Raw genomic sequence first — 23,174 nt, 5'->3', positions numbered from 1 at the left:
CGCCCCTCACATAAAATTTCTAATCAAAACTTTTAGGGGCGCCTGGGTGGCTCAGTGGGTTAAGCCGCTGACTTCGGCTTAGGTCATGATCTCAGGGTCCTGGGATAGAGTCTCGCATTGGGCTCTCTGCTCAGCAGGGGCCTGCTTCCCTTCCTCTCTCTCTGCCTGCCTCTCTTGTGATCTCTGTCAAATAAATAAAATCTTAAAAAAAAAAAAAAACCTTTTAAATTAGCTTTTAAAACTTTGTTACCATTGGTGAGAAATGTGCAATTTTTTAAAAAAGATTTATTTGAGGGTGTGGAAGGAGCAAGCTTATGCTCCCCATGTGTGGGGGAGGAGCAGAGGGAGAGAATCTTTTGGCGGGCTCCCTGCTGAGCTCGGAGTTTGAGGTGGTAGCCTTCATCCCATGATCCATGAACTCAAGACCTGAGCCAAAACCAAGAATCTGCCGCTTGACCAACAGAGCCACCCAGGCATCCTGTGTTCACACAATTTAAAGTTTTTATTTTCCAACCTTGAGGAGTAATTGACAAATATTATATCTATTTAAGGTGGACAATGCAATAATTCAAAATAAATTGTGAAATGCTTAAAAAGTTTTTAAAGCTATTTTTGCAAACACTTGAAAATTTATGCAAGTTAAAAAATCATATATTTTTTCTTTAATCAACAAATGTAATTCTGACATTCCTCGTCAGACTTTGTCGTATGGAATCTATCAAAAATGAAACTCTGAGGAGCCTCTGAGGAGCGGAAAGCACAACTAGAGTGGAAGCTGCCGGAAGTGCGGGGCGAAGGGGCAGGGCCCAGCAGGAGCCACGCCCCCTGCCCGGGCCTTCTTTCCTGCGGCACAGACTGTTTTGCGTCCCTGTAGGGGGGGACCTTCGTCCGCAGCCGCGGAGGCGGCCCTGAAGCAGTAGGTCGTTCTGCGCCCAGCTCCTCGAGCCTAGCAGTGAGTTTGAATGACCCTTACGTTAATACCTGGGGGCCCTGCTTGGTTGCCTCAGAAAAGGCAGGGTGGAGGCTACTTTGGGGTGGTGGGCTCCCGGCACCTGCTCTTCCCCCGGCCCTGAAGCTGCCCCGGTGGGGCGGGAAAATCAGTATTAGGCTTCACATCTGTCATGTGTCCATGGTACGTGAGGTGGGAGACTGCTTTACAGTGGCGGTTCTCGCTTAAGCACGCATCAGAATCACCTGGTCTCCAGAATCACCTGGAGGTCTTTTTAACACATTGCTGGACTCTCCACCCCTGCTCCGCGACCCTTTCTGATTCCGCAGGATCTCCGGGCTGGGGCCCGAGAATTGGCACAGCTCATAAGTTCTCAGGTTCTGCTGCTGGTGCTCTGGAATCACACCTCGAGAACCACTGTCCTAGAGGTTAAACAAAAGTGTTTCCTAAATACAGCAGCCCCTTTTCACTCCCTTACCCTGGTTTATTTTTCTCAAGAGCGATGATCATTACTTAATGTTACGTATTTGTCTGCTTTTGTTTGTCTTTGGTAAGATTCAGGAGAACGGGCACTTTGTTTTGCTGTTTTAGTCCCATCTTCTAGAATAGTGCCTGGAACATAGGAGGAGCTGAAAGATAACATGCTTTTTTGGAAGGCAGCAGCCAAAGCTGAGACCATGAGAGTGAAAAAGGTTACTCAGGAAGAGGGTGAACAGTAAAAAGGAAAAGGGCCAAGGACAGACCCTGGGGTTATGTGGGCATTTAATACCAGAAATAGGAAATGAAGCAGAAAACTGGGAGCAAAGCCTGGTGCAGCAGCATAGAAACCCACGAGGAGAGATTTTCACAAAAGAGGGACCACCAAGAATAAACATCAGAGATCATCTGAAATGGAAAGACTGAAAAGTCCTTAAAATTTGTGAATTACAAGATTTGTCATTGATGATTTTGGTAAAAGTAACTTAAGAAAGCTGTGTAGAGTGTCAGGCTCTTTGCTTAGTGATGGTGGATGAAGAAGTGGGAAAAGATGAGTGTGGACAGTTTATTCAAGGTTTTAGCCACGCAGAAATGGTTACAGAGGTTTACAGGTCAAAAGAGTGTGTTTCTGTCTCCCATTCCCTGTGTCTGTGTTGTTTAAGATAAAAAGGTTTAGAGCATAATTTTACATTACAGGAAAGGGATCTGTAAGGAGATACTGAATATACAAGACTGGGTAATCATAGCCAAAGGTCATGGTCCTAGAGGAGTTGGGGGGATAGACTCAGGAGTGGGATGGACGGGCCCTCACCTGCTGAGACCAGGAGCAAAGATGTGAGCGGGGCTGGTGTAGATGCCGGTGTTGAAAGTTGAGGAGGTTCATACATGAGAGCCTCCATTTTCCCTGGGAGTCCGAGCAAAGTCTTTTCTAGTGGTGAGGCAGGAGCAGGTAAAAAGTGTAGGAGGGGTGGCAAAGGTTGGAGTAATTGCTGTGGGAACTAGAATTGAACCGTGACATCAAATGGTCCCGAATCAGAAGTAATGTTAAAAACAAACAAACAAACAAAAAACCAGCTTTGGGAGGCAGGAATGCTATATTGGTTCTATAATGAGCTTCAACTCACCCACTCCCTCTCTGTTTATCTACAGATCCTCTCATTCCTGTCATGAGGCACATATTAAAGCTGCAGAAGCTTAGCAAAACACAAAAACTCTTTACTGGCTGTTTTCTAAGGCAGCAGTGCTGTAGGAGCAGCTGCAATTGAAACACACTCCCAGATGCAGGCCTGGCTGGGAGGAGGCCAGCTGGAGGCAGCTAATTAGCAGAATTAACTCTGATCATCACCATAGACAGCAGGGTGGAAAACACGTTGGTCTAACTCACAGAACTCTCTGGTTGTGCTCCATTAATGGCAGGATCCCAAGGAATGAACTCAGTGATAACCCACTAAGTCTTTTTGGTTTGTGTGACAGCAAAAGCAAACAAAGCAACAAAACACAACTCCAGGTCTGGGGAACAAAGGTATCTCATGAGTGAGAGATGGGGCTTATCACTCTATTCCCAGAGCTAAATTAATCCCAGACCCAGAGCCTGTTGAATGTAACCCAAATATTCTTTCTTTTTTTAAAAGAAAGATTTTATTTACTTATTTGACAGACAGAGATCACAAGTAGGCAGAGAGGCAGGCTGAGAGAGGGGGGGGGGGAAGCAGGCTCCCCGCTGAGCAGAGAGCCTGATACGGGGCTCGATCTCAGAACCCTGAGATCATGACCTAAGCTGAAGGCAAAGGCTTAACCCACTGAACCACCCAAGTGCCCCAGCCCAAATATTCTTAAGGATGGTACTGAAATGCTGTTCCCAAGCCCTGCAAACCTTTGTCTCCCAGCTTTCCCCCAAAGGCCTTGTGATCCTTTTAGGATAACTACTCTGAAGAAAAGGAAGTACCTATATTTTTCAGTGACTGTAATTTATTAATTCTAAACTAACATTTCTGGGACCCCAAACGTCACGGTTTGCTATTAACATTCTGAGCTTACAAGGGTTCAGTGATAAATGAATTGACTTCTGGCCCAAGTTTACCTTTTGGATAGGGCTGGTGGGACTGTGAGTCCATCCTGTGGTTATATACGCTACTTGCCCATTGAAGAGCTGGAATGGGAATCCCAGTAACTGACAGGATTCCTGCACTGGCACATTCACTCATTGAGCAAGGGCTATTCTGGTAGGAAATGCCAAGCTGAGGGCCAAATAATACATCAAAAGCATTACCACATACCGGGAGAATTGAGGTGAGTGGCACCATCAAACGTATTCCCATGTCATTCCCTTTCACTTCCCAGGTTAGCTACCACAGAAGACAGTGCATTATTGGAAACCCAAGCAAGTGATGACTCCAACTGCAACTACTCTTCCAAAGGGGTCTCCTTGCCCAAGTAACTCCAACAGCCCTTGACCCTTGGTGTGCAGGTATTGATCTGGGATTTAGCTCCAGAATATCTTTTTAAAGCTCTCCTTTTTCTCATTATGCACCGATACCTTTCTAGATTCAGTTATTATGTTTTATGTTTTTATTGCCAATCTTTCTTTGTTCCATTTTCATTCATGTCTGTGTATCAGTTTCTTCACTTTGAAGTGGGAATCATAATTCTGTCTCAGAGTAACTGGGAGGAAAATTGGATAATCTTTGAGAAGAGCATTGAGTCAGTGCTCAGGATGTGGTAGTTAGCTGTTGGGATACTCTTTTTTCAATTCATTATTCATTTTGCAGGAGTCATTCCCAAGTTACTTAGTGAGTTGATAAACTTTTTGAATCTTATGTCTGACATTGTCTTTTCTTTTCCTGCACATAATGCTGATTTGGCTGGGTAAAGGATTCCAGTTTCAGCTTTGAAGGTACCTTTCCATTGAGAAATCCAATGGCAATCTGATTTTCATTGCTTTATAGGTAACCTCTTTCTGTATAAAATCTCTTGATTTCCTTTCTCCTAGGCTTTGTCTAGGATGGAATCTTTTTTGTAAGTTATTCTAAGGACTCAGTGGGCCCTTTTTAATCTGAAAATGCGTTTTCCTTCACATCTGGGATATTTTCCTTCTTTTTAAACTCCCAAACCTCACCTCCATTCTTTCTTTTGCTTTTATAACATTTGCCATTCAGATGTCGGAATGTCTGGATTCATTTTTCACGTCTAAGCATTTTCCTTTTTGTTGCCTTGTCCATTCTGCTATAAACCCATACATCTTCTCTATGATCTTTCAGGGATTCCTCAATATAACTGGCTCACTGATGGAACATTTTGTTCCCAGAGCTTTTTTGGATTTTACACATCATGGAATTTTAGATGGAAAATAAAGTACAGGTGTGCGCACATGTTTTCTTAATTCAAATTTATGTTTTGGTTTGTCGTGTTCCTTTAATTAGACTGTACATTTTGAGGTCTTTATACTGTGCCTCTCTATTTGGTACCTCTTAAACTGTTTTCTGGTTTTCAAGGACTTTAGAAAACTGGCTCATTCTATCTATCCAGTAAACACATCCCCAGGTTATTTCTTCAAAATACATTCTCTTCTTTAGTTTCCCAGCTCGTTTGTCTCCAGTGGCACTTGGAAGATTCTTCATACTCATTCAAGAAAATCTCCACGCCCCACCGGCTCTCTTCTGGAGCCCAAACTGCGTCCGGCTCTGCCCTGATTCTCCACCAAGCTTCAGGATCGCCTGTAATTTTTACTCCAACCGCGTTAAACCTGCTGAATCAGAATCTCTGACGACCAGACCTGGGTATCATTCCCTTCCCCCTCCAAATTCAGTAAGCTCCACAGGTGATTCTGAGGCACACCCAAGTTCGGAACCTCGAGGCCCCCTTCCCCCCTCCCCTCTGCGCAGGGCTGGGGCGGGACGGCCCACCTGTTCTCGCCCCTGCCGGGCCGGGGAGGTGATCCTAGACGTTCTGGAACCGCAGTTGTCCCAGCCACCTCGGAGAAGGTAGCGCCGGGATCTCCCGAGGGAGCTAACGCTGCCCGAGGACCCGGCCTGGCGGCCCGGCCCCGACTCCCGAGCGGGCGGCCCTGCCCAACCGTCCCTCCTGCCTCGCGCCCTCGGGGCTGCAACGGGGCGCCGGGTCGCACGCCCCCTGCCCTCGGGCGCTGGTGCGCAGGCGCGCGGGCGCCTTGGCGCGGCTATTTTGTCGGCCGCTGGGCAGGAAAAGCCCTTTGACTCTCCTGGCCCCGCAACGGCAGCGCCAGCTCTGTGGGCGCCACGGGTGAGAGGCGGTGCTCACCTGCCTGGATCCCGCCGGCCTTCCACTGTGGCCTGGGCTGTGTTTGGGGTCGCGAGAAGGAGAGCTACTCACATCGCCTGGGGCGGGGAGAGACGTTGGGGCCGGGGAGGAGACCCCTTCACCCCGGCAGAACAGAGGTCGTTGACTTGGTAAGAGGAAGCCGGTGGCCTCCCCGTGGGTCTGGGCCGGCCCAGGTATGCTGGTGCGGGGACTTCACCGGGAGCCCTCTCCCTCGAGCGCTGGGGAAGGCGGCATTGCATTTGCCTCCCTCCTGGGCCTTTCCCCAGCATTGGCGAGGGATATCGGATGCCAGGATGCCAGGTTTTCGGTGTAGACTTAAGGTCCCAAACAAACCCTTGTTAAAGCTTCAAGCAAAACAACAACAACAACAACAAAACAAAAAACCAAAAACAAAATAAAAACAAGCCGGGAACTGGGGATGTAACGCCCATTAGCCAGGGGCAGTGATTTTCCTCGAGGGGTGTGCAGGTTAATCACAGCATGAGATTTCGAGTTTGAATTGTGTGAGTGATTTGTGAAATGCAGCCTTTCAGAGAACCCTCACGGTTTTGCTCCTGCTTCATCACCTTTAGAACTTGCTTCTTGGTTGTTTATATTCCACGATTGATCCTTTTAAAGCCGTGCCCCCCCTCCCGCCTCCAACTTGGGTTTGTCTGCCTGTCTCATGAGCCACGTTACCATCTTAAATCCCGTAGGGTGCAATGTCTGAACAGGAGCGTGTTCAGGAATGCCTAAGGAAAGAAATAAGGTCACTTCTCATTTCCGCCAAAGATGGTTTGACCCCCCAGCAATTGGAAAAGGAGTACCTTTTGATGGTTGGCAGCCATTTGCCACTCCGAATCCTTGGCTATCGGTCAACTATGGAGCTGGTGTTGGACATGCCTGATGTTGTCGCTGTCTGCCCCTGTGGGGATGGTACTGTAATACTGAAAGGTAAGCTTAGGTTTTAAGATCTATAAGCTAAGCAGTAATTATTACTTGGTAAGGAATTATTCTAGCAAATAAATAGGTGATGGGGATTATGGAGTGCACTTATGATCAGCAATGGGTGATGCATGGAAGTGTTGAATCATTGTATTGTACCTCTGAAACTAACACTGTAGCTTTAACTGGAATTAAAAACTTAAAAGGAATTGTTATAGCAGTTATCCCGCATATAGCAATTACCCTGTGTTCCAGGGAGGGGATTTTAACATTTTGAGAGGAAGAGGGTTCATGGTTACCTTTGAGGTTGTGGGAAGAGTGAAAGCTTTAACAAAATGAAGAAATCTTTCCCTGGAAAAAGGTGCATTCACAAAAACTACATTTTGCATCTGATTTCAGATTATTGCACCTTAAATTGGGGGAAGCATAACAATGGGACTTTTAAATTATGAACTCATGTTTTAAATTTCATGAAACATAAACATTACAAGGAAGTTTATTCATCTTGAGAGTTTCAGATGTTTCACCAGTCAGTGGTAATGCTAAATAGTAGGATTTATCTTTCTGTCTTCATCCTCTGGTAGAGGAGTTAACAAGTGGTCATCTGTAATGTACAAGAAATGGAGGAACCAAAGGTTCACTTTTATAATGCCACCTAGATACACAGCTCCTTGGAGAGTTAAAAATTGTCTCTATAACGACAGATGCACAGGATAAAAAAAGGAGTTAAATTTTCATCTAAAGATGATTTCTTTTTCCAAACCTCCCTAGCCATTCCAGATGAATCTACCAAAGGAATAGCAAGTTTGGTTGCAAAACAGAGAAGCAGCCATAAGGTTCGAAACTCCGTGCAGAAGGGAAGGGCCAGTGTTTGCTCTGGGCCAAGCTCATGCCGGCGAGTACCTTACCGAGGAAGGGTGCCCCCCATTCTTCCAGCTTTTGTGAAGAGTGAGTTGAAAGACCTCTTGGCGTTATCTCCCGTTCTCCTTTCGGATTTTGAGAAGGCATTTGTCAGACGATTTGGACGTTCTTTCCAGTACGTGCAGTATGGATTCCTTTCTATGTTTGAAGTGCTTAATGCTGCTTCGGATGTCATTTCTGTAGAGCAGACCAGAGCAGGTTCTTTGTTGATGCTAAAGAAGAGCGTATCAGAGAAAAAGCAGAGAGGATGGCCAGCAGGTAAGCATGTGTGCATTAGTCACTGTATTGTGGGGTAGCAGAATTTGGAGCAGTAGTGGCAGCTATGGAGATGTGCAATGTCTCAGCTCTCAGAGTGTGATGAAAGTTGCATCCTGGTGCTCCAGCTTGCTGGCTGAATGATGTTGAGCAAGTTACTTAAAATGTCCAAGCCATAGTTTCCCCTCTCTAGAATAGGAATAATAATAATTGCCTCTTGGAGCTGTGCTGAGGATTAAATGAGATGAGCTCTGAAAAGTGCCTGGCATTTAGTAAGCTTATAGTAAGTGGTAGCTATTACTATAAAAACACAAGATCTGCTTTCTCTGGGACACTGTAAGTGAACATGAGTCATTTGTGTTCATGTAAAGATATAATGTGGAAAATGAGTTTATTTTTTTTTCTAATTGTTTATTTTTTAAAAAGACTTATCTATTTATTTGACAGAGAGAGACAGCAAGAGAGGGAACACAAGCAGGGGAAGTGGGAGAGGGAAAGGCAGGCTTCCCGCTGACCAGGGAGCCTGGTGTGGGGCTCGATCCCAGGACCCAGGGACCATGACCTGAGCCAAAGGCAAATGCTTAATGACTTAGCCCACCCAGATGCCCTGAAAATGAGAGTTTAAAAAACAATAGTAATCAGTAGCATTTACCATCTGATTTTTTTTTTTTTTTTAAGATTTTATTTGTCAGAGAGAGCATAGGCAGGGGGAGTAGCAGGCCGAGGGAGAACCAGGCTCCCTGCTGAGCAGGGAGCCTGATGCAGGACTCCATCCCAGAGCCCTGGGATCATGACCTGAGCTGATAGCAGACACTTAATAGGCTGAGCCACCCAGGCATCCCATGCCATTTGATTTTTGCTGGCACAGTTCTTTGATATCCTAGCAGGCACTGCAGTAATTTAAGTAGTGTAATGATAACCACCGTATTTAGCATTTTACCTTGGATTCTCATTGCCACATCATAGAAGGGTGAATAATCCAGTTTTAGAGATAAGGAAAAGAAAGCTCAGGAAAGTTAATTGACTTTTCCAAAGTTGCATGACTAGAAAAGTGTTACAGCCAAGGTTTGATGCACAACTCTTTTTTTTTTTTTTTAAAAGATTTTATTTATTTATTTGACAGAGAGAAATTACAAGTAAGCAGAGAGGCAGGCAGAGAGAGGAGGAAGCAGGCTCCCTGCTGAGCAGAGAGCCCGATGCGGGACTCGATCCCAGGACCCTGAGATCATGACCTGAGCCGAAGGCAGCGGCTTAACCCACTGAGCCACCCAGGCGCCCGATGCACAACTCTTAATACTGTTCAGTGCTTTCCTTTCCCAATACTTGTCCCTCTGTTTGTTTGTATTTAAAAAAAAAAAAATATATATATATATATATGTGTGTGTGTGTGTATGTGTGTATATATATATGTTTAAGTATAGTTGACATAAAATCTATTAATTTCATGTGTACAACACAGTGATTTAACAACTTTGAATATATTTTATGTTCACCGCAGTGTAGCTACATTATTACAATACAATTGACTGTATTCCCTATGCTCTACCTTTCATCCCTGAATCACTGTCTCAAAGTCTCAGAAGACCAATGTGATCATTTGAATGGTGCCTCTCTAGACCCTTGACAGTACAGAATCTAGACACTGAGCCTATCTGGAGAATTTCTATGCCTAGTTCAGTGATTTTTCTTTTTCTTTAAAATATGTAATTAGATTAATATAGGTGAAACCATGAGAAGGTCCCAAGTGTAGAAACCAATACTTAAACTATGATAGGAAGTATAATTTGATGAAGATTATAGGATGTTTCCATGCTCTGGTCAGGGAAGACTGCAGGGGCCATTGAGTGTTTTTTGAGTTTAACCCTGAACCATCAACAGTATCAGTATTCTTGAGTTGTTCAGACTTAGGGAGACAAACTTATCATGCTGTTAAACTTACAAGAGGTTGACTTGTATAAAGCAGTTTGCCAACTTATTGAATGAGGGGAGCGATATTCCTTCCCAGTGATTGGATTGTTTATGTTACCCATCTGTGGACCCTTCTTCCACAGGATATATTGGAAACTCTGTGTGTGTGTGCGTGCGCGCGTGTGTGCTTGATCTTACGGTAAAGAGTTAGGCTATAATGAAGTCTAGTGATAAATTTTCATGCTCTACCTCAACATTTATCTTTCCAGTGGTATTTCCCTCCCTTCAAATGCCGAAGAAAAAAAAATGTGTACTCTAGAATATCCTTAATTATATAGCTTTTTATTGCCTTTCCTTGTTCCCATACTACTAGGTGATTGTCGGGTTTGAGAAACATAGTTTTTTTTTTTTTAAAGATTTTATTTATTTATTTGACAGAGAGAGATCACAAGTAGGCAGAGAGGCAGGCAGAGAGAGAGGAGAAAGCAGAGAGCCCGATGTGGGACTTGATCCCAGCACCCCGAGATCATGACCTGAGCCGAAGGCAGCGGCTTAACCCACTGAGCCACCCAGGCGCCCGAGAAACATAGTTTTAAGTAGACTCCTTACTTGGAGACTTTTTGACCTCCTGTTGAAATCTGCTTCTATTTATATTCAGGTGGCCTTAAGTGGAGTTTTTAGGTAGCCCCATCCTTCTCAGTATCACACTTAATGATCTCTTGGTTTTCTTCTATAGATGATAGATATTTTCCATTGTATGTAAATTATATTTGGTAATACGAAAACATAAGCTCACTTTTTAAAATTGTTATTTCAAAGTTGAGGGCAGTTAGGTTATATCCTCTATAGATAACCACCAGAAAATAAAGTAGAAATTGTTATTGACAACTTTTCTCTGTTCTTTTTTTCACAAAAGGAGGTAAAATGTTTACCCAGCCTTTTAGAATGAAACCACATGGATCGTACTCTGCAGGTTTCCCAGTTGTAAAGTCTCGCTTTTCACAACCTGCTTCAAACATGGAACCGCCGAAGCAAATATTGAACGTGGAAAAGACTTTTAAGTCAAATGTAGTAGAGACTTCAAGGCTGAATCACACTGAAAAATTAAATCAGGTAAGATATGTAAGATATCTGATTTTACAGATATAAATAATAAAAATGCATTTAAATTAACTGTTTATTGCTTAGATCTGATGGAAGAGCTTACTTTTAAAAAAATTCAAGTCATTTCAGATTTAACTTGAGCATTTTCTATGGTTGTGTGGATTATTAGCTAGTAAGAGGTGGCAGTGAGAAAACAGTATAATTTTATCAGTTCCTCTGGTTTCTCCAACAGGTTTCCCCTGCTGTTTGTAAGTAGAGTGTTCTTAGGAAACCTTTCTTGGCTTGAACTGGTATAAAGCAAGGAGACAGTTACCATTAATTTATATGGAAAATATTTTGAACATTCCCAGACCCTCAAACTAATCTCTAGTGGACATTTCTGATATTTTACAATATATCATGCTAATGGTTTTTCTGATACCTTAGGACATATCTTGGTAATTGATACACAAAATAAATAAACAAACGGAGATAAAGTACAGCTTCAAGCCACCATAGCTTGATGCTGAATGAAGTTCTTGGTGAAGGAGGCAGGCAGTGCCCCTCCGACTGCTCAGAGCAGCCCCTGTGACCACTCACTGCAGAACGAATGCTGGATGCTGTTTTCACTTCTGGCCTTTTTTGGTAAAAGTGAAAATCCTCTTTCAATTTCTTTGAGTTAGCCAAGTTTTTTTTTTTTTTTTTAAAGACTTTATTTATTTATTTGACAGACAGATCACAAGTAAGCAGAGAGGCAGGCAGAGATGGGGGTGGGGGGAAGCTCCCTGCTGAGCAGAGAGCCCGATGTGGGGCTACATCCCAGGACCCTGAAATCATGACCTGAGCTGAAGGCAGAGGCTTAACCCACTGAGCCACCCAGGCGCCCTGCTTTAAGTTAGCCAAATAGCCAAAGCAAGAACTAACCCTACCCAGATCCTTTATAAAAGCAAAGTGGCATAATGTGAACTTTTGAAAAGTGAGGCATACTTTCTGCAGATGACTCTCAGATCTCTCTCTAGTTCCAGCTTCTCACCAAAGTGGTAGAAATATATTTGCAACTTGCCTCATGGATATCTTCACTCGAATGACTGGCCTGAACACTGTGGTGCTTTTAGTTTTTTGGCTATATATACACTAAAGGATTTCTTTTTTTCAAGATTTTATTTATTCAGGGGCGCCTGGGTGGCTCAGTGGGTTAAGCTGCTGCCTTCGGCTCAGGTCATGATCTCAGGGTCCTGGGATCGAGTACCGCGTCAGGCTCTCTGCTCGGTGGAGAGCCTGCTTCCTCCTCTCTCTCTCTGCCTGCCTCTATGCCTACTTGTGATCTCTCTCTGTCAAATAAATAAATAAATAATAATAAAAAAAAAGATTTTATTTATTCATTTGACAGACAGAGATCACAAGCAGGCAGAGAGAGAGAAAGGGAAGCAGGCTCCCTGCTGAGCAGAGAGCCTAACACGGGGCTTGATTCCAGGACTCTGAGATCATGACTTGAGCTGAAGGCAGAGGCTTTTAACCCACTGAGCCACCCAGGTGCCCCTACACTGAAGGATTTTTGAACAAAGTCATGGCAACCAAGAAAAGCCTGCTTAAATTAGCAAGATAACAGCCTTTTTTTTCCTTTTTTTTTTTTTTTTGCATTTAAAAAAATTAAATTTTATTTAAATTCAATTAACATAGTGTATTATTAGTTTGAGGTAGAGATCAGTGATTCATTAGTTGTGAACAGCCAGTGTTCATTTTATTCTGTGCCCTCCTTAATGCCCATCACCCAGTTAACCCATCCCCTGAAACTACTCCCCTCCAGCAACCCTCAGTTTGTTTCCTATAGTTAAGAGTCTCTTATGGTTTGTCTCCCTCTCTGATTTCTTTTTATTTTTCCTTCCCGTCCCCTATGTTAATCAGTTTTGCTTCTCAGATTCCAGATATCAGTGAGATTATATGATAATTGTCTTTCTCTGACTGATTTCGATTAGCATAATACCCTCCAGTTCCATCCATCTCCTGGCAAATGCAAGATTTCTTTTTTGATGGCTGCATAGTATTCCATTGTTTGTATGTATGCGTGTGTGTGTGTGTGTATATATATACACACATATATATGTGTGTGTGTGTGTGTGTGTGTGTATATATATACCACATCTTTATCCATTCATCTATCGATGGACATCTGGGCTCTTTCCATAGTTTGGCTATTGTGGGCATTGCTGCTATAAACATTCGGGTACATGTGTTCCTTCAGATCACTACATCTGTATCTTTAGGGTAAATATCCAGTAGTGCAATTGTTGGTTCATAGGGTAGCTCTATTTTCAACTTTTTGAGGAACCTCCATACTGTTTTCTAGAGTGGCTGCACCAGCTTGCATTCCCACGAGAAGTGTGAGAGGGTTCCCCCTTTTCCACATCTTTGCCAACTTCTGTCATTTCCTGACTTACTAATTTCAGCCATTTTGACTGGTGTGAGGTGGTATCTCATTGTTGTTTTGATTAGTATTTCCCTGATGCCAAGTGATGTTGAGCAGTTTTTCATGTCTCTGTTGGCCATTTGTGTGTCTTCTTTGGTGAAGTGTCCATTTTTTAACTGGATTATTTTTGGGGTGTTGAGTTTTGTTAAGTTCTTTATAGATTTTGGATACTAGTCTTTCATTTGATAAAACATTTGCAAATATCTTCTCCCATTCTGTCAGTTGTCTTTTGTTAGTGTTGAGTGTTTCCTTTGCAGGGCAAAAGTTTATCTTGATGAAGTTCCAATAGTTCATTTTTGTCCTTTTTGCCCTTGCCTTTGGAGACCTGTCTAGCCAGAAGTTGCTGTTGCTGAGGTCACAGAGATTGTTGCCTGTGTTCTTTTCTAGGATTTTGATATATTCCTGTCTCACATCTAGGTCTTTCATCCATTTTCAGAGTATTTTTGTGTTTGGTGTAAGAAGATGGTTCAGTTTCATTCTTCTGCATGTGGCTGTCCAGTTTTCCTAGCACCATTTGTTGAAGAGACAGTATTTTTTCCATTGGACATTCTTTCCTACTTTGTTGACTATTAGTTGACCATAGAGTTGAGGGTCCATTTCTGGGTTCTCTATTCTGTTGCATTGATCTATGTGTCTGTTGTTGTGCCAGTACCACGCTGTCTTGATGATGACAGCTTTGTAATAGAGCTTGAAGTCTGGAATTATGATGCTACCAGCTTTGCTTTTCTTTTTCAACATTTCTTTGGCTATTTGGGGTATTTTCTGGTTTCATACCAATTTTAGGATTATTTGTTCCAGCTCTGTAAAAAAAGTTGATGGTAACTTTGATAGGGATTGTATTGAATGTATAGATTGCTCTAGGTAGCATAGACATTTTCACAATATTTATTCTTCCATTTCATAAGCATAGAATGCTTTCCCATTTCTTTGTGTCTTCCTCAATTTCTTTCATGAGTGTTCTATAGTTTTCCAAGTACAGATCCTTTGCCTCTTTGATTAGGTTTATTCCTAGGTTATCTTATGGTTTGGGTGCAATTGTAAATGAGATTGACTCCTTAATTTCTCTTCTGTTTCATTATTAGTGCATAGAAATGCAACTGATTTCTGTGCATTGATTTTATATCCTGCCACTTTGCTAAATTCATATATGAGTTCTAGCAATTTTGGGGTGGAGTTTTTTTGATTTTCCATGTAGAGTATCAGGTCATCTGCAAAGAGTAAGAGTTTGACTTCTCTGCCTATTCACATACCTTTTATTTCTTCTTGTCTTTGTGAGACTAGGACTTCCAGTACTATGTTGAACAACAGTGGTGATAGTGGACATCCTTACCATGTTCCTGACCTTAGGGGATAAGCTCTCAGTTTTCTCCCATTGAGAATGATATTTGCTATGGGCTTTTTGTAGATGACTTTTATGATATTGAGGTATGTTCCCTCTATCCTTATACTGTGGAGCGTTTTAACCAAGAAAGGATGCTGTACTTTTGTCAAATGCTTTTTCTGCATCTATTGAGAGGATCATATGGTTCTTGTCCTCTCTATTATTAAAGTAGTATGTCACATTGATTGATTTGCAAATGTTGAACCACCCTTGCAGCCCAGGAATAAATTTCATTAAGTCCTGGCGAATAATCCTTTTAGTATGCTATTGGATCCTATTGGCTAGTATCTTGGTGAGAATTTTTGCATCCATGTTCATCAGGGATACTGGTCCTTAATTCTCCATTTTGGTGGGATCTTTGGCTGGTTTTGGGATCAAGGTCATGCTGACCTCATAGAAAGAATTTGGGTTTTCCTTACATTTCTAGATTTTGAAACAGATTCAGAAGACTAGGTATTAATTCTTTAAATGTTTGGTAGAATTGCCTTGGGAAGCTTTCTGGCTCTGGGCTCTTATTTATTGGTAGATTTTTGGTTACTGCTTCAATTTCCTTGCTAGGTAGGGTTTGTTCAGGTTTTTTATTTCTTCCTGGTTCAGTTTTGGTAATTTATGTGTTTCCAGGAATGCATCCATTTCTTCCGGATTGTCTAATTTCTTGGCATATAGTTGCTCATAATGTGTTCTTATAATTTTTTTGTATTTCTTTGGTGTTGCTTGTGATCTCTCTTCTTTCATTCATGATTTCATTAATTTGGGTCCTTTCTCTTTTTTTTTTTTTTTTATACTTTTTTTATTTTTTATAAACATATATTTTTATCCCCAGGGGTACAGGTCTGTGAATCACCAGGTTTACACACTTCACAGCACTCACCAAATCACATGCCCTCCCCAATGTCCATAATCCCAACCCCTTCTCCCAAACCCCCTCCCCTCGGCAACCCTCAGTTTGTTTTTTGAGATTAAGAGTCACTTATGGTTTGTCTCCCTCCCAATCCCATCTTGTTTCATTTATTCTTCTTCTACCCACTTAAGCCTCCATGTTGCATCACCACTTCCTCATATCAGGGAGATCATATGATAGTTGTCTTTCTCTGCTTGACTTATTTCGCTAAGCATGATACGCTCTAGTTCCATCCATGTTGTTGCAAATGGCAAGATTTCATTTCTTTTGATGGCTGCATAGTATTCCATTGTGTATATATACCACATCTTCTTGATCCATTCATCTGTTGATGGACATCTAGGTTCTTTCCATAGTTTGGCTATTGTGGACATTGCTGCTATAAACATTCGGGTGCATGTGCTCCTTTGGATCACTACATTTGTATCTTTAGGGTAAATACCCAATAGTGCAATTGCTGGGTCATAGGGCAGTTCTATTTTCAACATTTTGAGGAACCTCCATGCTGTTTTCCAGAGTGGCTGCACCAGCTTGCATTCCCACCAACAGTGTAGGAGGGTTCCCCTTTCTCCGCATCCTCGCCAGCATCTGTCATTTCCTGACTTGTTGATTTTAGCCATTCTGACTGGTGTGAGGTGATATCTCATTGTGGTTTTGATTTGTATTTCCCTGATGCCGAGTGATATGGAGCACTTTTTCATGTGTCTGTTCGCCATCTGGATGTCTTCTTTGCAGAAATGTCTGTTCATGTCCTCTGCCCATTTCTTGATTGGATTATTTGTTCTTTGGGTGTTGAGTTTGCTAAGTTCTTTATAGATTCTGGACACTAGTCCTTTCTCTGATATGTCGTTTGCAAATATCTTCTCCCATTCTGTCAGTTGTCTTTTGATTTTGTGAACTGTTTCCTTTGCTGTGCAAAAGCTTTTGATCTTGATGAAATCCCAGTAGTTCATTTTTTCCCTTGCTTCCCTTGCCTTTTGCGTTGTTCCTAGGAAGATGTTGCTGCGGCAGAGGTCGAAGAGGTTGCTGCCCGTGTTCTCCTCAAGGATTTTGATGGATTCCTTTCGTACATTGAGGTCCTTCATCCATTTTGAGTCTATTTTTGTGTGTGGTGTAAGGAAATGGTCCAATTTCATTTTTCTGCATGTGGCTGTCCAATTTTCCCAGCACCATTTATTGAAAAGGCTGTCTTTTTTCCATTGGACATTCTTTCCTGCTTTGTCGAAGATTAGTTGACCATAGATTTGAGGGTCTATTTCTGGGCTCTCTATTCTGTTCCATTGATCTATGTGTCTGTTTTTGTGCCAGTACCATGCTGTCTTGATGATGACAGCTTTGTAATAGAGCCTGAAGTCCGGAATTGTGATGCCACCAACGTTGGCTTTCTTTTTCAATATCCCTTTGGCTATTCGAGGTCTTTTCTGGTTCCATATAAATTTTAGCATTATTTTTTCCATTTCTTTGAAAAAGATGGATGGTACTTTGATAGGAATTGCATTAAATGTGTAAATTGCTTTAGGTAGCATAGACATTTTCACAATATTTATTCTTCCAATCCAGGAGCATGGAACATTTTTCCATTTCTTTGTGTCTTCCTCAATTTCTTTCATGAGTACTTTATAGTTTTCTGAGTATAGATTCTGTGTCTCTTTGGTTAGGTTTATTCCTAGGTATCTTATGGTTTTGGATGCAATTGTAAATGGGATTGACTCCTTAATATCTCTTTCTTCTGTCTTGCTGTTGGTGTAGAGAAATGCAACTGATTTCTGTGCATTGATTTTATATCCTGACACTTTACTGAATTCCTGTATAAGTTCTAGCAGTTTTGGAGTGGAGTCTTTTGGGTTTTCCACATATAGTATCATATCATCTGCGAAGAGTGATAATTTGACTTCTTCTTTGCCGATTTGGATGCCTTTAATTTCCTTTTGTTGTCTGATTGCTGAGGCTAGGACCTCTAGTACAATGTTGAATAGCAGTGGTGATAATGGACATCCCTGCCGTGTTCCTGACCTTAGTGGAAAAGCTTTCAGTTTTTCTCCATTGAGAATGATATTTGCGGTGGGTTTTTCATTGATGGCTTTGATGATATTGAGGTATGCGCCCTCTATCCCTACACTTTGAAGAGTTTTGATCAGGAAGGGATGTTGTACTTTGTCAAATGCTTTTTCAGCATCTATTGAGAGTATCATATGGTTCTTGTTCTTTCTTTTATTGATGTGTTGTATCACATTGACTGATTTGCGGATGTTGAACCAACCTTGCAGCCCAGGAATAAATCACACTTGGTCGTGGTGAATAATCCTTTTAATGTACTGTTGAATCCTATTGGCTAGTATTTTGTTGAGTATTTTCGCATCTGTGTTCATCAAGGATATCGGTCTATAGCTCTCTTTTTTGGTGGGATCCTTGTCTGGTTTTGGGATCAAGGTGATGCTGGCCTCATAAAATGAGTTTGGAAGTTTTCCTTCCATTTCTATTTTTTGGAACAGTTTCAGGAGAATAGGAATTAGTTCTTCTTTAAATGTTTGGTAGAATTCCCCCGGGAAGCCGTCTGGCCCTGGGCTTTTGTTTGTTTGGAGATTTTTAATGACTGTTTCAATCTCTTTACTGGTTATGGGTCTGTTCAGGCTATTTCTTCCTGGCTCAGTTGTGGTAGTTTATATGTTTCTAGGAATGCATCCATTTCTTCCAGATTGTCAAATTTATTGCCGTAGAGTTGCTCATAGTATGTTCTTATAATAGTTTGTATTTCTTTGGTGTTAGTTGTGATCTCTCCTCTTTCATTCATGATTTTATTTATTTGGGTACTTTCTCTTTTCTTTTTGATAAGTCGGGCCAGGGGTTTATCAATTTTATTAATTCTTTCAAAGAACCAGCTCCTAGTTTCGTTGATTTGTTCTATTGTTTTTTTGGTTTCTATTTCATTGATTTCTGCTCTGATCTTTATGATTTCTCTTCTCCTGCTGGGCTTAGGGTTTCCTTCTTGTTCTTTCTCCAGCTCCTTTAGGTGTAGGGTTTGGTTGTGTACCTGAGACCTTTCTTGTTTCTTGAGAAAGGCTTGTACCGCTATATATTTTCCTCTCAGGACTGCCTTTGTTGTGTCCCACAGATTTTGAACCGTTGTATTTTCATTATCATTTGTTTCCATGATTTTTTTCAATTCTTCTTTAATTTCCCGGTTGACCCATTCATTCTTTAGAAGGATACTGTTTAGTCTCCATGTATTTGGGTTCTTTCCAAACTTCCTTTTGTGGTTGAGTTCTAGCTTTAGAGCATTGTGGTCTGAAAATATGCAGGGAATGATCCCAATCTTTTGATACCGGTTGAGTCCTGATTTAGGACCGAGGATGTGATCTATTCTGGAGAATGTTCCATGTGCACTAGAGAAGAATGTGTATTCTGTTGCTTTGGGATGAAATGTTCTGAATATATCTGTGATGTCCATCTGGTCCAGTGTGTCGTTTAAGGCCTTTATTTCCTTGCTGATCTTTTGCTTGGATGACCTGTCCATTTCAGTGAGGGGAGTGTTAAAGTCCCCTACTATTATTGTATTATTGTTGATGTGTTTCTTTGATTTTGTTATTAATTGGTTTATATAGTTGGCTGCTCCCACATTGGGGGCATAGATATTTAAAATTGTTAAATCTTCTTGTTGGACAGACCCTTTAAGTATGATATAGTGTCCTTCCTCATCTCTTATTATAGTCTTTGGCTTAAAATCTAATTGATCTGATATAAGGATTGCCACTCCTGCTTTCTTCTGATGTCCATTAGCATGGTAAATTCTTTTCCACCCCCTCACTTTAAATCTGGAGGTGTCTTCGGGCTTAGAATGTGTTTCTTGGAGGCAACATATAGATGGGCTTTGTTTTTTTATCCATTCTGATACCCTGTGTCTTTTGACAGGGGCATTTAGCCCATTCACATTCAGGGTAACTATTGAGAGATATGAATTTAGTGCCATTGTATTGCCTGTAAGGTGACTGTTACTGTATATGGTCTCTGTTCCTTTCTGATCTACCACTTGTAGGCTCTCTCTTTGCTTAGAGGACCCCTTTCAAGATTTCCTGTAGAGCTGGTTTGGTGTTTGCAAATTCTTTCAGTTGTTGTTTGTCCTGAAAGCTTTTAATCTCTCCTTCTATTTTCAATGATAGCCTAGCTGGATATAGTATTCTTGGCTGCATGTTTTTCTCGTTTAGTGCTCTGAAAATATCATGCCAGTTCTTTCTGGCCTTCCAGGTCTCTGTGGATAAGTCAGCTGCCAATCTAATATTTTTTCCATTGTATGTTACAGACTTCTTTTCCCGGGCTGCTTTCAGGATTTTCTCTTTGTCATTGAGACTTGTAAATTTTACTATTAGGTGACGGGGTGTGGGCCTATTCTTATTGATTTTGAGGGGCGTTCTCTGAACCTCCTGAATTTTGATGCTCGTTCCCTTTGCCATATTGGGGAAATTCTCCCCAATAATTCTCTCCAGTATACCTTCTGCTCCCCTCTCACTTTCTTCTTCTTCTGGAATCCCAATTATTCTAATGTTGTTTCGTCTTATGGTGTCACTTATCTCTCGAATTCTCCCCTCGTGGTCCAGTAGCTGTTTGTCCCTCTTTTGCTCAGCTTCTTTATTCTCTGTCATTTGGTCTTCTATATCACTAATTCTTTCTTCTGCCTCATTTATCCTAGCAGTTAGAGCCTCCATTTTTGATTGCACCTCATTAATAGCTTTTTTGATTTCACCTTGGTTAGATTTTAGTTCTTTTATTTCTCCAGAAAGGGCTTTTATATCTCTCGAGAGGGTTTCTCTAATATCTTCCATGCCTTTTTCGAGCCCGGCTAGAACCTTGAGAATTGTCATTCTGAACTCTAGATCTGACATATTACCGATGTCTGTATTGATTAGGTCCCTAGCCTTCGGTACTGCCTCTTGTTCTTTTTTTTGTGTTGAATTTTTATGTCTTGTCATTTTGTCCAGATAAGAGTAAATGAAGGGGCAAGTAAAATACTAAAAGTGTGGCAACAACCCCAGGAAAATATGCTTTAACCAAATTAGAAGAGATTCAAAATCGTGAGTGGGGAGAAAGGGGATAAAAAGAGGTTCAAAAAGAAAGAAAGAAAAAAAAAACAAAAAAAAAAGAAAGAAAAAAAAAAGAAAAGAAAAGAAAAGAATTTTTAAAAAAAGAAAACACCTAAGAAAAATGTAAAAAAGAAAAAAATATATATTAGATAAACTAGTAAAAAATCGTTAAAAACGAAAAAGGTAACAGTTAAAAAAAAAAAATTTTACCCGAAGGCAAGAAAAAAAAAAATGAAAAAGAAAAAATCAAATTAACTGCAAGACTAAAAAAAATCCCAGGAAAAAAGCCATGAGTTCCGTGTTTGGCTTTCTCCTCCTCTGGAATTCTGCTGCTCTCCTTGGTATTGAAACCGCACTCCTTGGTAGGTGAACTTGGTCTCGGCTGGATTTCTTGTTGATCTTCTGGGGGAGGGGCCTGGTGTAGTGATTCTCAAGTGTCTTTGCCCCAGGCGGAATTACACCGCCCTTACCCGGGGCCGGGGTGAGTAATCCGCTCGGGTTTGCTTTCAGGAGCTTTTGTTACCTGAGCGCTTTCCGTAGAGTTCCGGAGGACGGGAATACAAATGGCGGCCTCCTGGTCTCCGGCCCGGAGGAGCCGAGAGCCCAGGGCCCCACTCCTCAGTGCGCCCTCAGAGAACAGCGCCCAGTTACTCCCGTCTGCCTGACCTCCGGCCGCGCTCCGAGCTCACCGAGCCTGCGACCGGTTCAAGGTAACACCGAGCTGCGAGCTTACTGTCGGCTCTGTCTCTGTAGCCGGCTTTCCCGTTCCAATACCCGCAAGCTCTGCGACACTCAAACACCCCCGATCCTTCTGTGACCCTGCGGGACCTGAGGCCACGCTGACCCCGCGTGGGTTTCGCCCCGGTTTAGCCTCTGGAGCGATGTCCCTCAGCGGAACAGACTTTTAAAAGTCCTGATTTTGTGCACGGTTGCTCCGCTGCTTGCCGGGAGCCGGCCCCTCCCCCCGGGGTCTATCTTTGGATTCACTTCTCCGCCGGTCCTACCTTTCAGAAAGTGGTTGTTTTTCTGTTTCCAGAATTGCTGTTCTTCTTCTCTTCGATCTGCCGATGGATTTTCAGGTGTTTGCAATCTTTAGATAAGCTATCTAGCTGATCTCCGGCTAGCTGAAGCAGTCTCAGCTTGCTACTTCTCCGCCATCTTGACTCCTCTCTCTTTTCTTTTTGATAAGTCTGGCCGGGGGTTTATCAATCTTATTCTTTTTTTTTTTTTAATTTTATTTTTTTAAAGATTTTATTTATTTATTTGTCAGAGACAGAGGGAGAGAGAGCAAGTGAGCACAGGCAGACAGAGAGGCAGGCAGAGGCAGAGGGAGAAGCAGGCTCCCTGCCAAGCAAGAATCCTGATGCGGGACTCGATCCCAGGGCCCTGGGATCATGACCTGAGCCGAAGGCAGCTGCTTAACCAACTGAGCCACCCAGGCGTCCCTCAATCTTATTAATTCTTTCATAGAACCAGCTCCTAGTTTCCTTGATGGGTTTTACTGTTCTTTTGGTTTCTATTTCATGGGTTTCTGGTCTAATCTCTATTTATTCTCTTCTGCTGGGTTTAGGTTTTATTTGGTGTTCTTTTTCCAGCTCCTTTAGGTGTGAGGTTACATTGTGCATTTGAGACCTTTCTTGTTTCTTTGAGAAACAAAGTGGTCTTAGGACCACTTTGGCTTATCCCAAAGATTTTGAAAGGTTGTATTTTCATTTGTTTCCATGAATTTTTAAAATTCTTAATTTCCTGGTTGACCAGTTCATTCTTTGGTAGGATGTTCTTTAACCTTTATGTGTTTGTTTTCCTTCCAAATTGGCTCTTGTGATTGAGTTCCAGTTTCAAAGCATTGTGGTCTGAAAATATGCAGGGAATGATCCTAATCTGTTGGTACCACTTGAGACCTGATTTGTGACCCAGTATGTGATCTGTTCTGGAGAATATACCATGTACACTCGAGAAGAATGTGTATTCTCTTGCTTTAGGATAGAATGCTGTGAATGTATCTGTGAAGTCCATCTGGTCCAGTGCGTCATTCAAAGCCCTTCCTTCCTTGTTGATCTTCTGCTTTAATGATCCGTCCATTGCAGTGAGTGGGGTGTGAAAATCCTCTACTATTTTTGTATTATTGTCAATGTGTTTCTTTAATTTTGTTATTAATTGGCTTATATAATTGGTTGCTCCCGTGTTAAGGGTATAAATATTTATAATTGTTAGATCTTCTTGTTGGATAGCCCCTTTAATTATGATATAGTGTCCTTCTTCATCTCATATTAGTCTTTTGTTTAAAATCTAATTTGTCTGGTATAAGGATTGCCAGCTTTCTTTTGATGTCTATTAGTGTGATTAATTGTTCTCTACATCTTCACTTTCAATCTGGAGGTATCTTTGGATCTAAAATGAGTCCCTTCCACACAGCGAGAGACTTTTTTATCTAATCTGATACCCTGTGTCTTTTGATTGGAGCATTTAGCCCATTTACATTCAGAGTGACTATTGAAAGATATTAATTTAGTGCCATTGTATTACCTGTTAAGTCA

General features: G+C 41.8%; 2 protein-coding genes across 6 annotated transcripts in view; one reads left to right on the top strand and one right to left on the bottom strand.

Annotated features, from left to right (window-relative positions):
- The window catches only part of NPHS2 (NPHS2 stomatin family member, podocin), a 32,530-nt gene extending 27,020 nt beyond the window's left edge, over positions 1-5,510 (bottom strand). For all 5 annotated transcript variants that reach the window (XM_059145849.1, XM_059145850.1, XM_059145851.1 and 2 more), the window contains exon 1: positions 5,329-5,510. The gene's annotated coding sequence lies outside the window, so the exon portion shown is untranslated. The remainder of the gene's footprint in view (positions 1-5,328) is intronic.
- A 106-nt stretch (positions 5,511-5,616) lies between these two features.
- The window catches only part of TDRD5 (tudor domain containing 5), a 102,473-nt gene continuing 84,915 nt past the window's right edge, over positions 5,617-23,174 (top strand). Inside the window, exons 1-4 of the mRNA XM_059145842.1 lie at positions 5,617-5,850; positions 6,418-6,655; positions 7,418-7,825; positions 10,647-10,843. Coding sequence (XP_059001825.1) covers positions 6,424-6,655; positions 7,418-7,825; positions 10,647-10,843 — 837 coding nt within the window. The 5' untranslated portion in view covers positions 5,617-5,850; positions 6,418-6,423. The remainder of the gene's footprint in view (positions 5,851-6,417; positions 6,656-7,417; positions 7,826-10,646; positions 10,844-23,174) is intronic.

This window comes from Mustela lutreola, chromosome 14 (genome assembly GCF_030435805.1).
Source record: "Mustela lutreola isolate mMusLut2 chromosome 14, mMusLut2.pri, whole genome shotgun sequence".
NCBI lineage: Eukaryota > Metazoa > Chordata > Mammalia > Carnivora > Mustelidae > Mustela > Mustela lutreola.
This window is presented reverse-complemented; position numbering and strand designations above follow the sequence as displayed.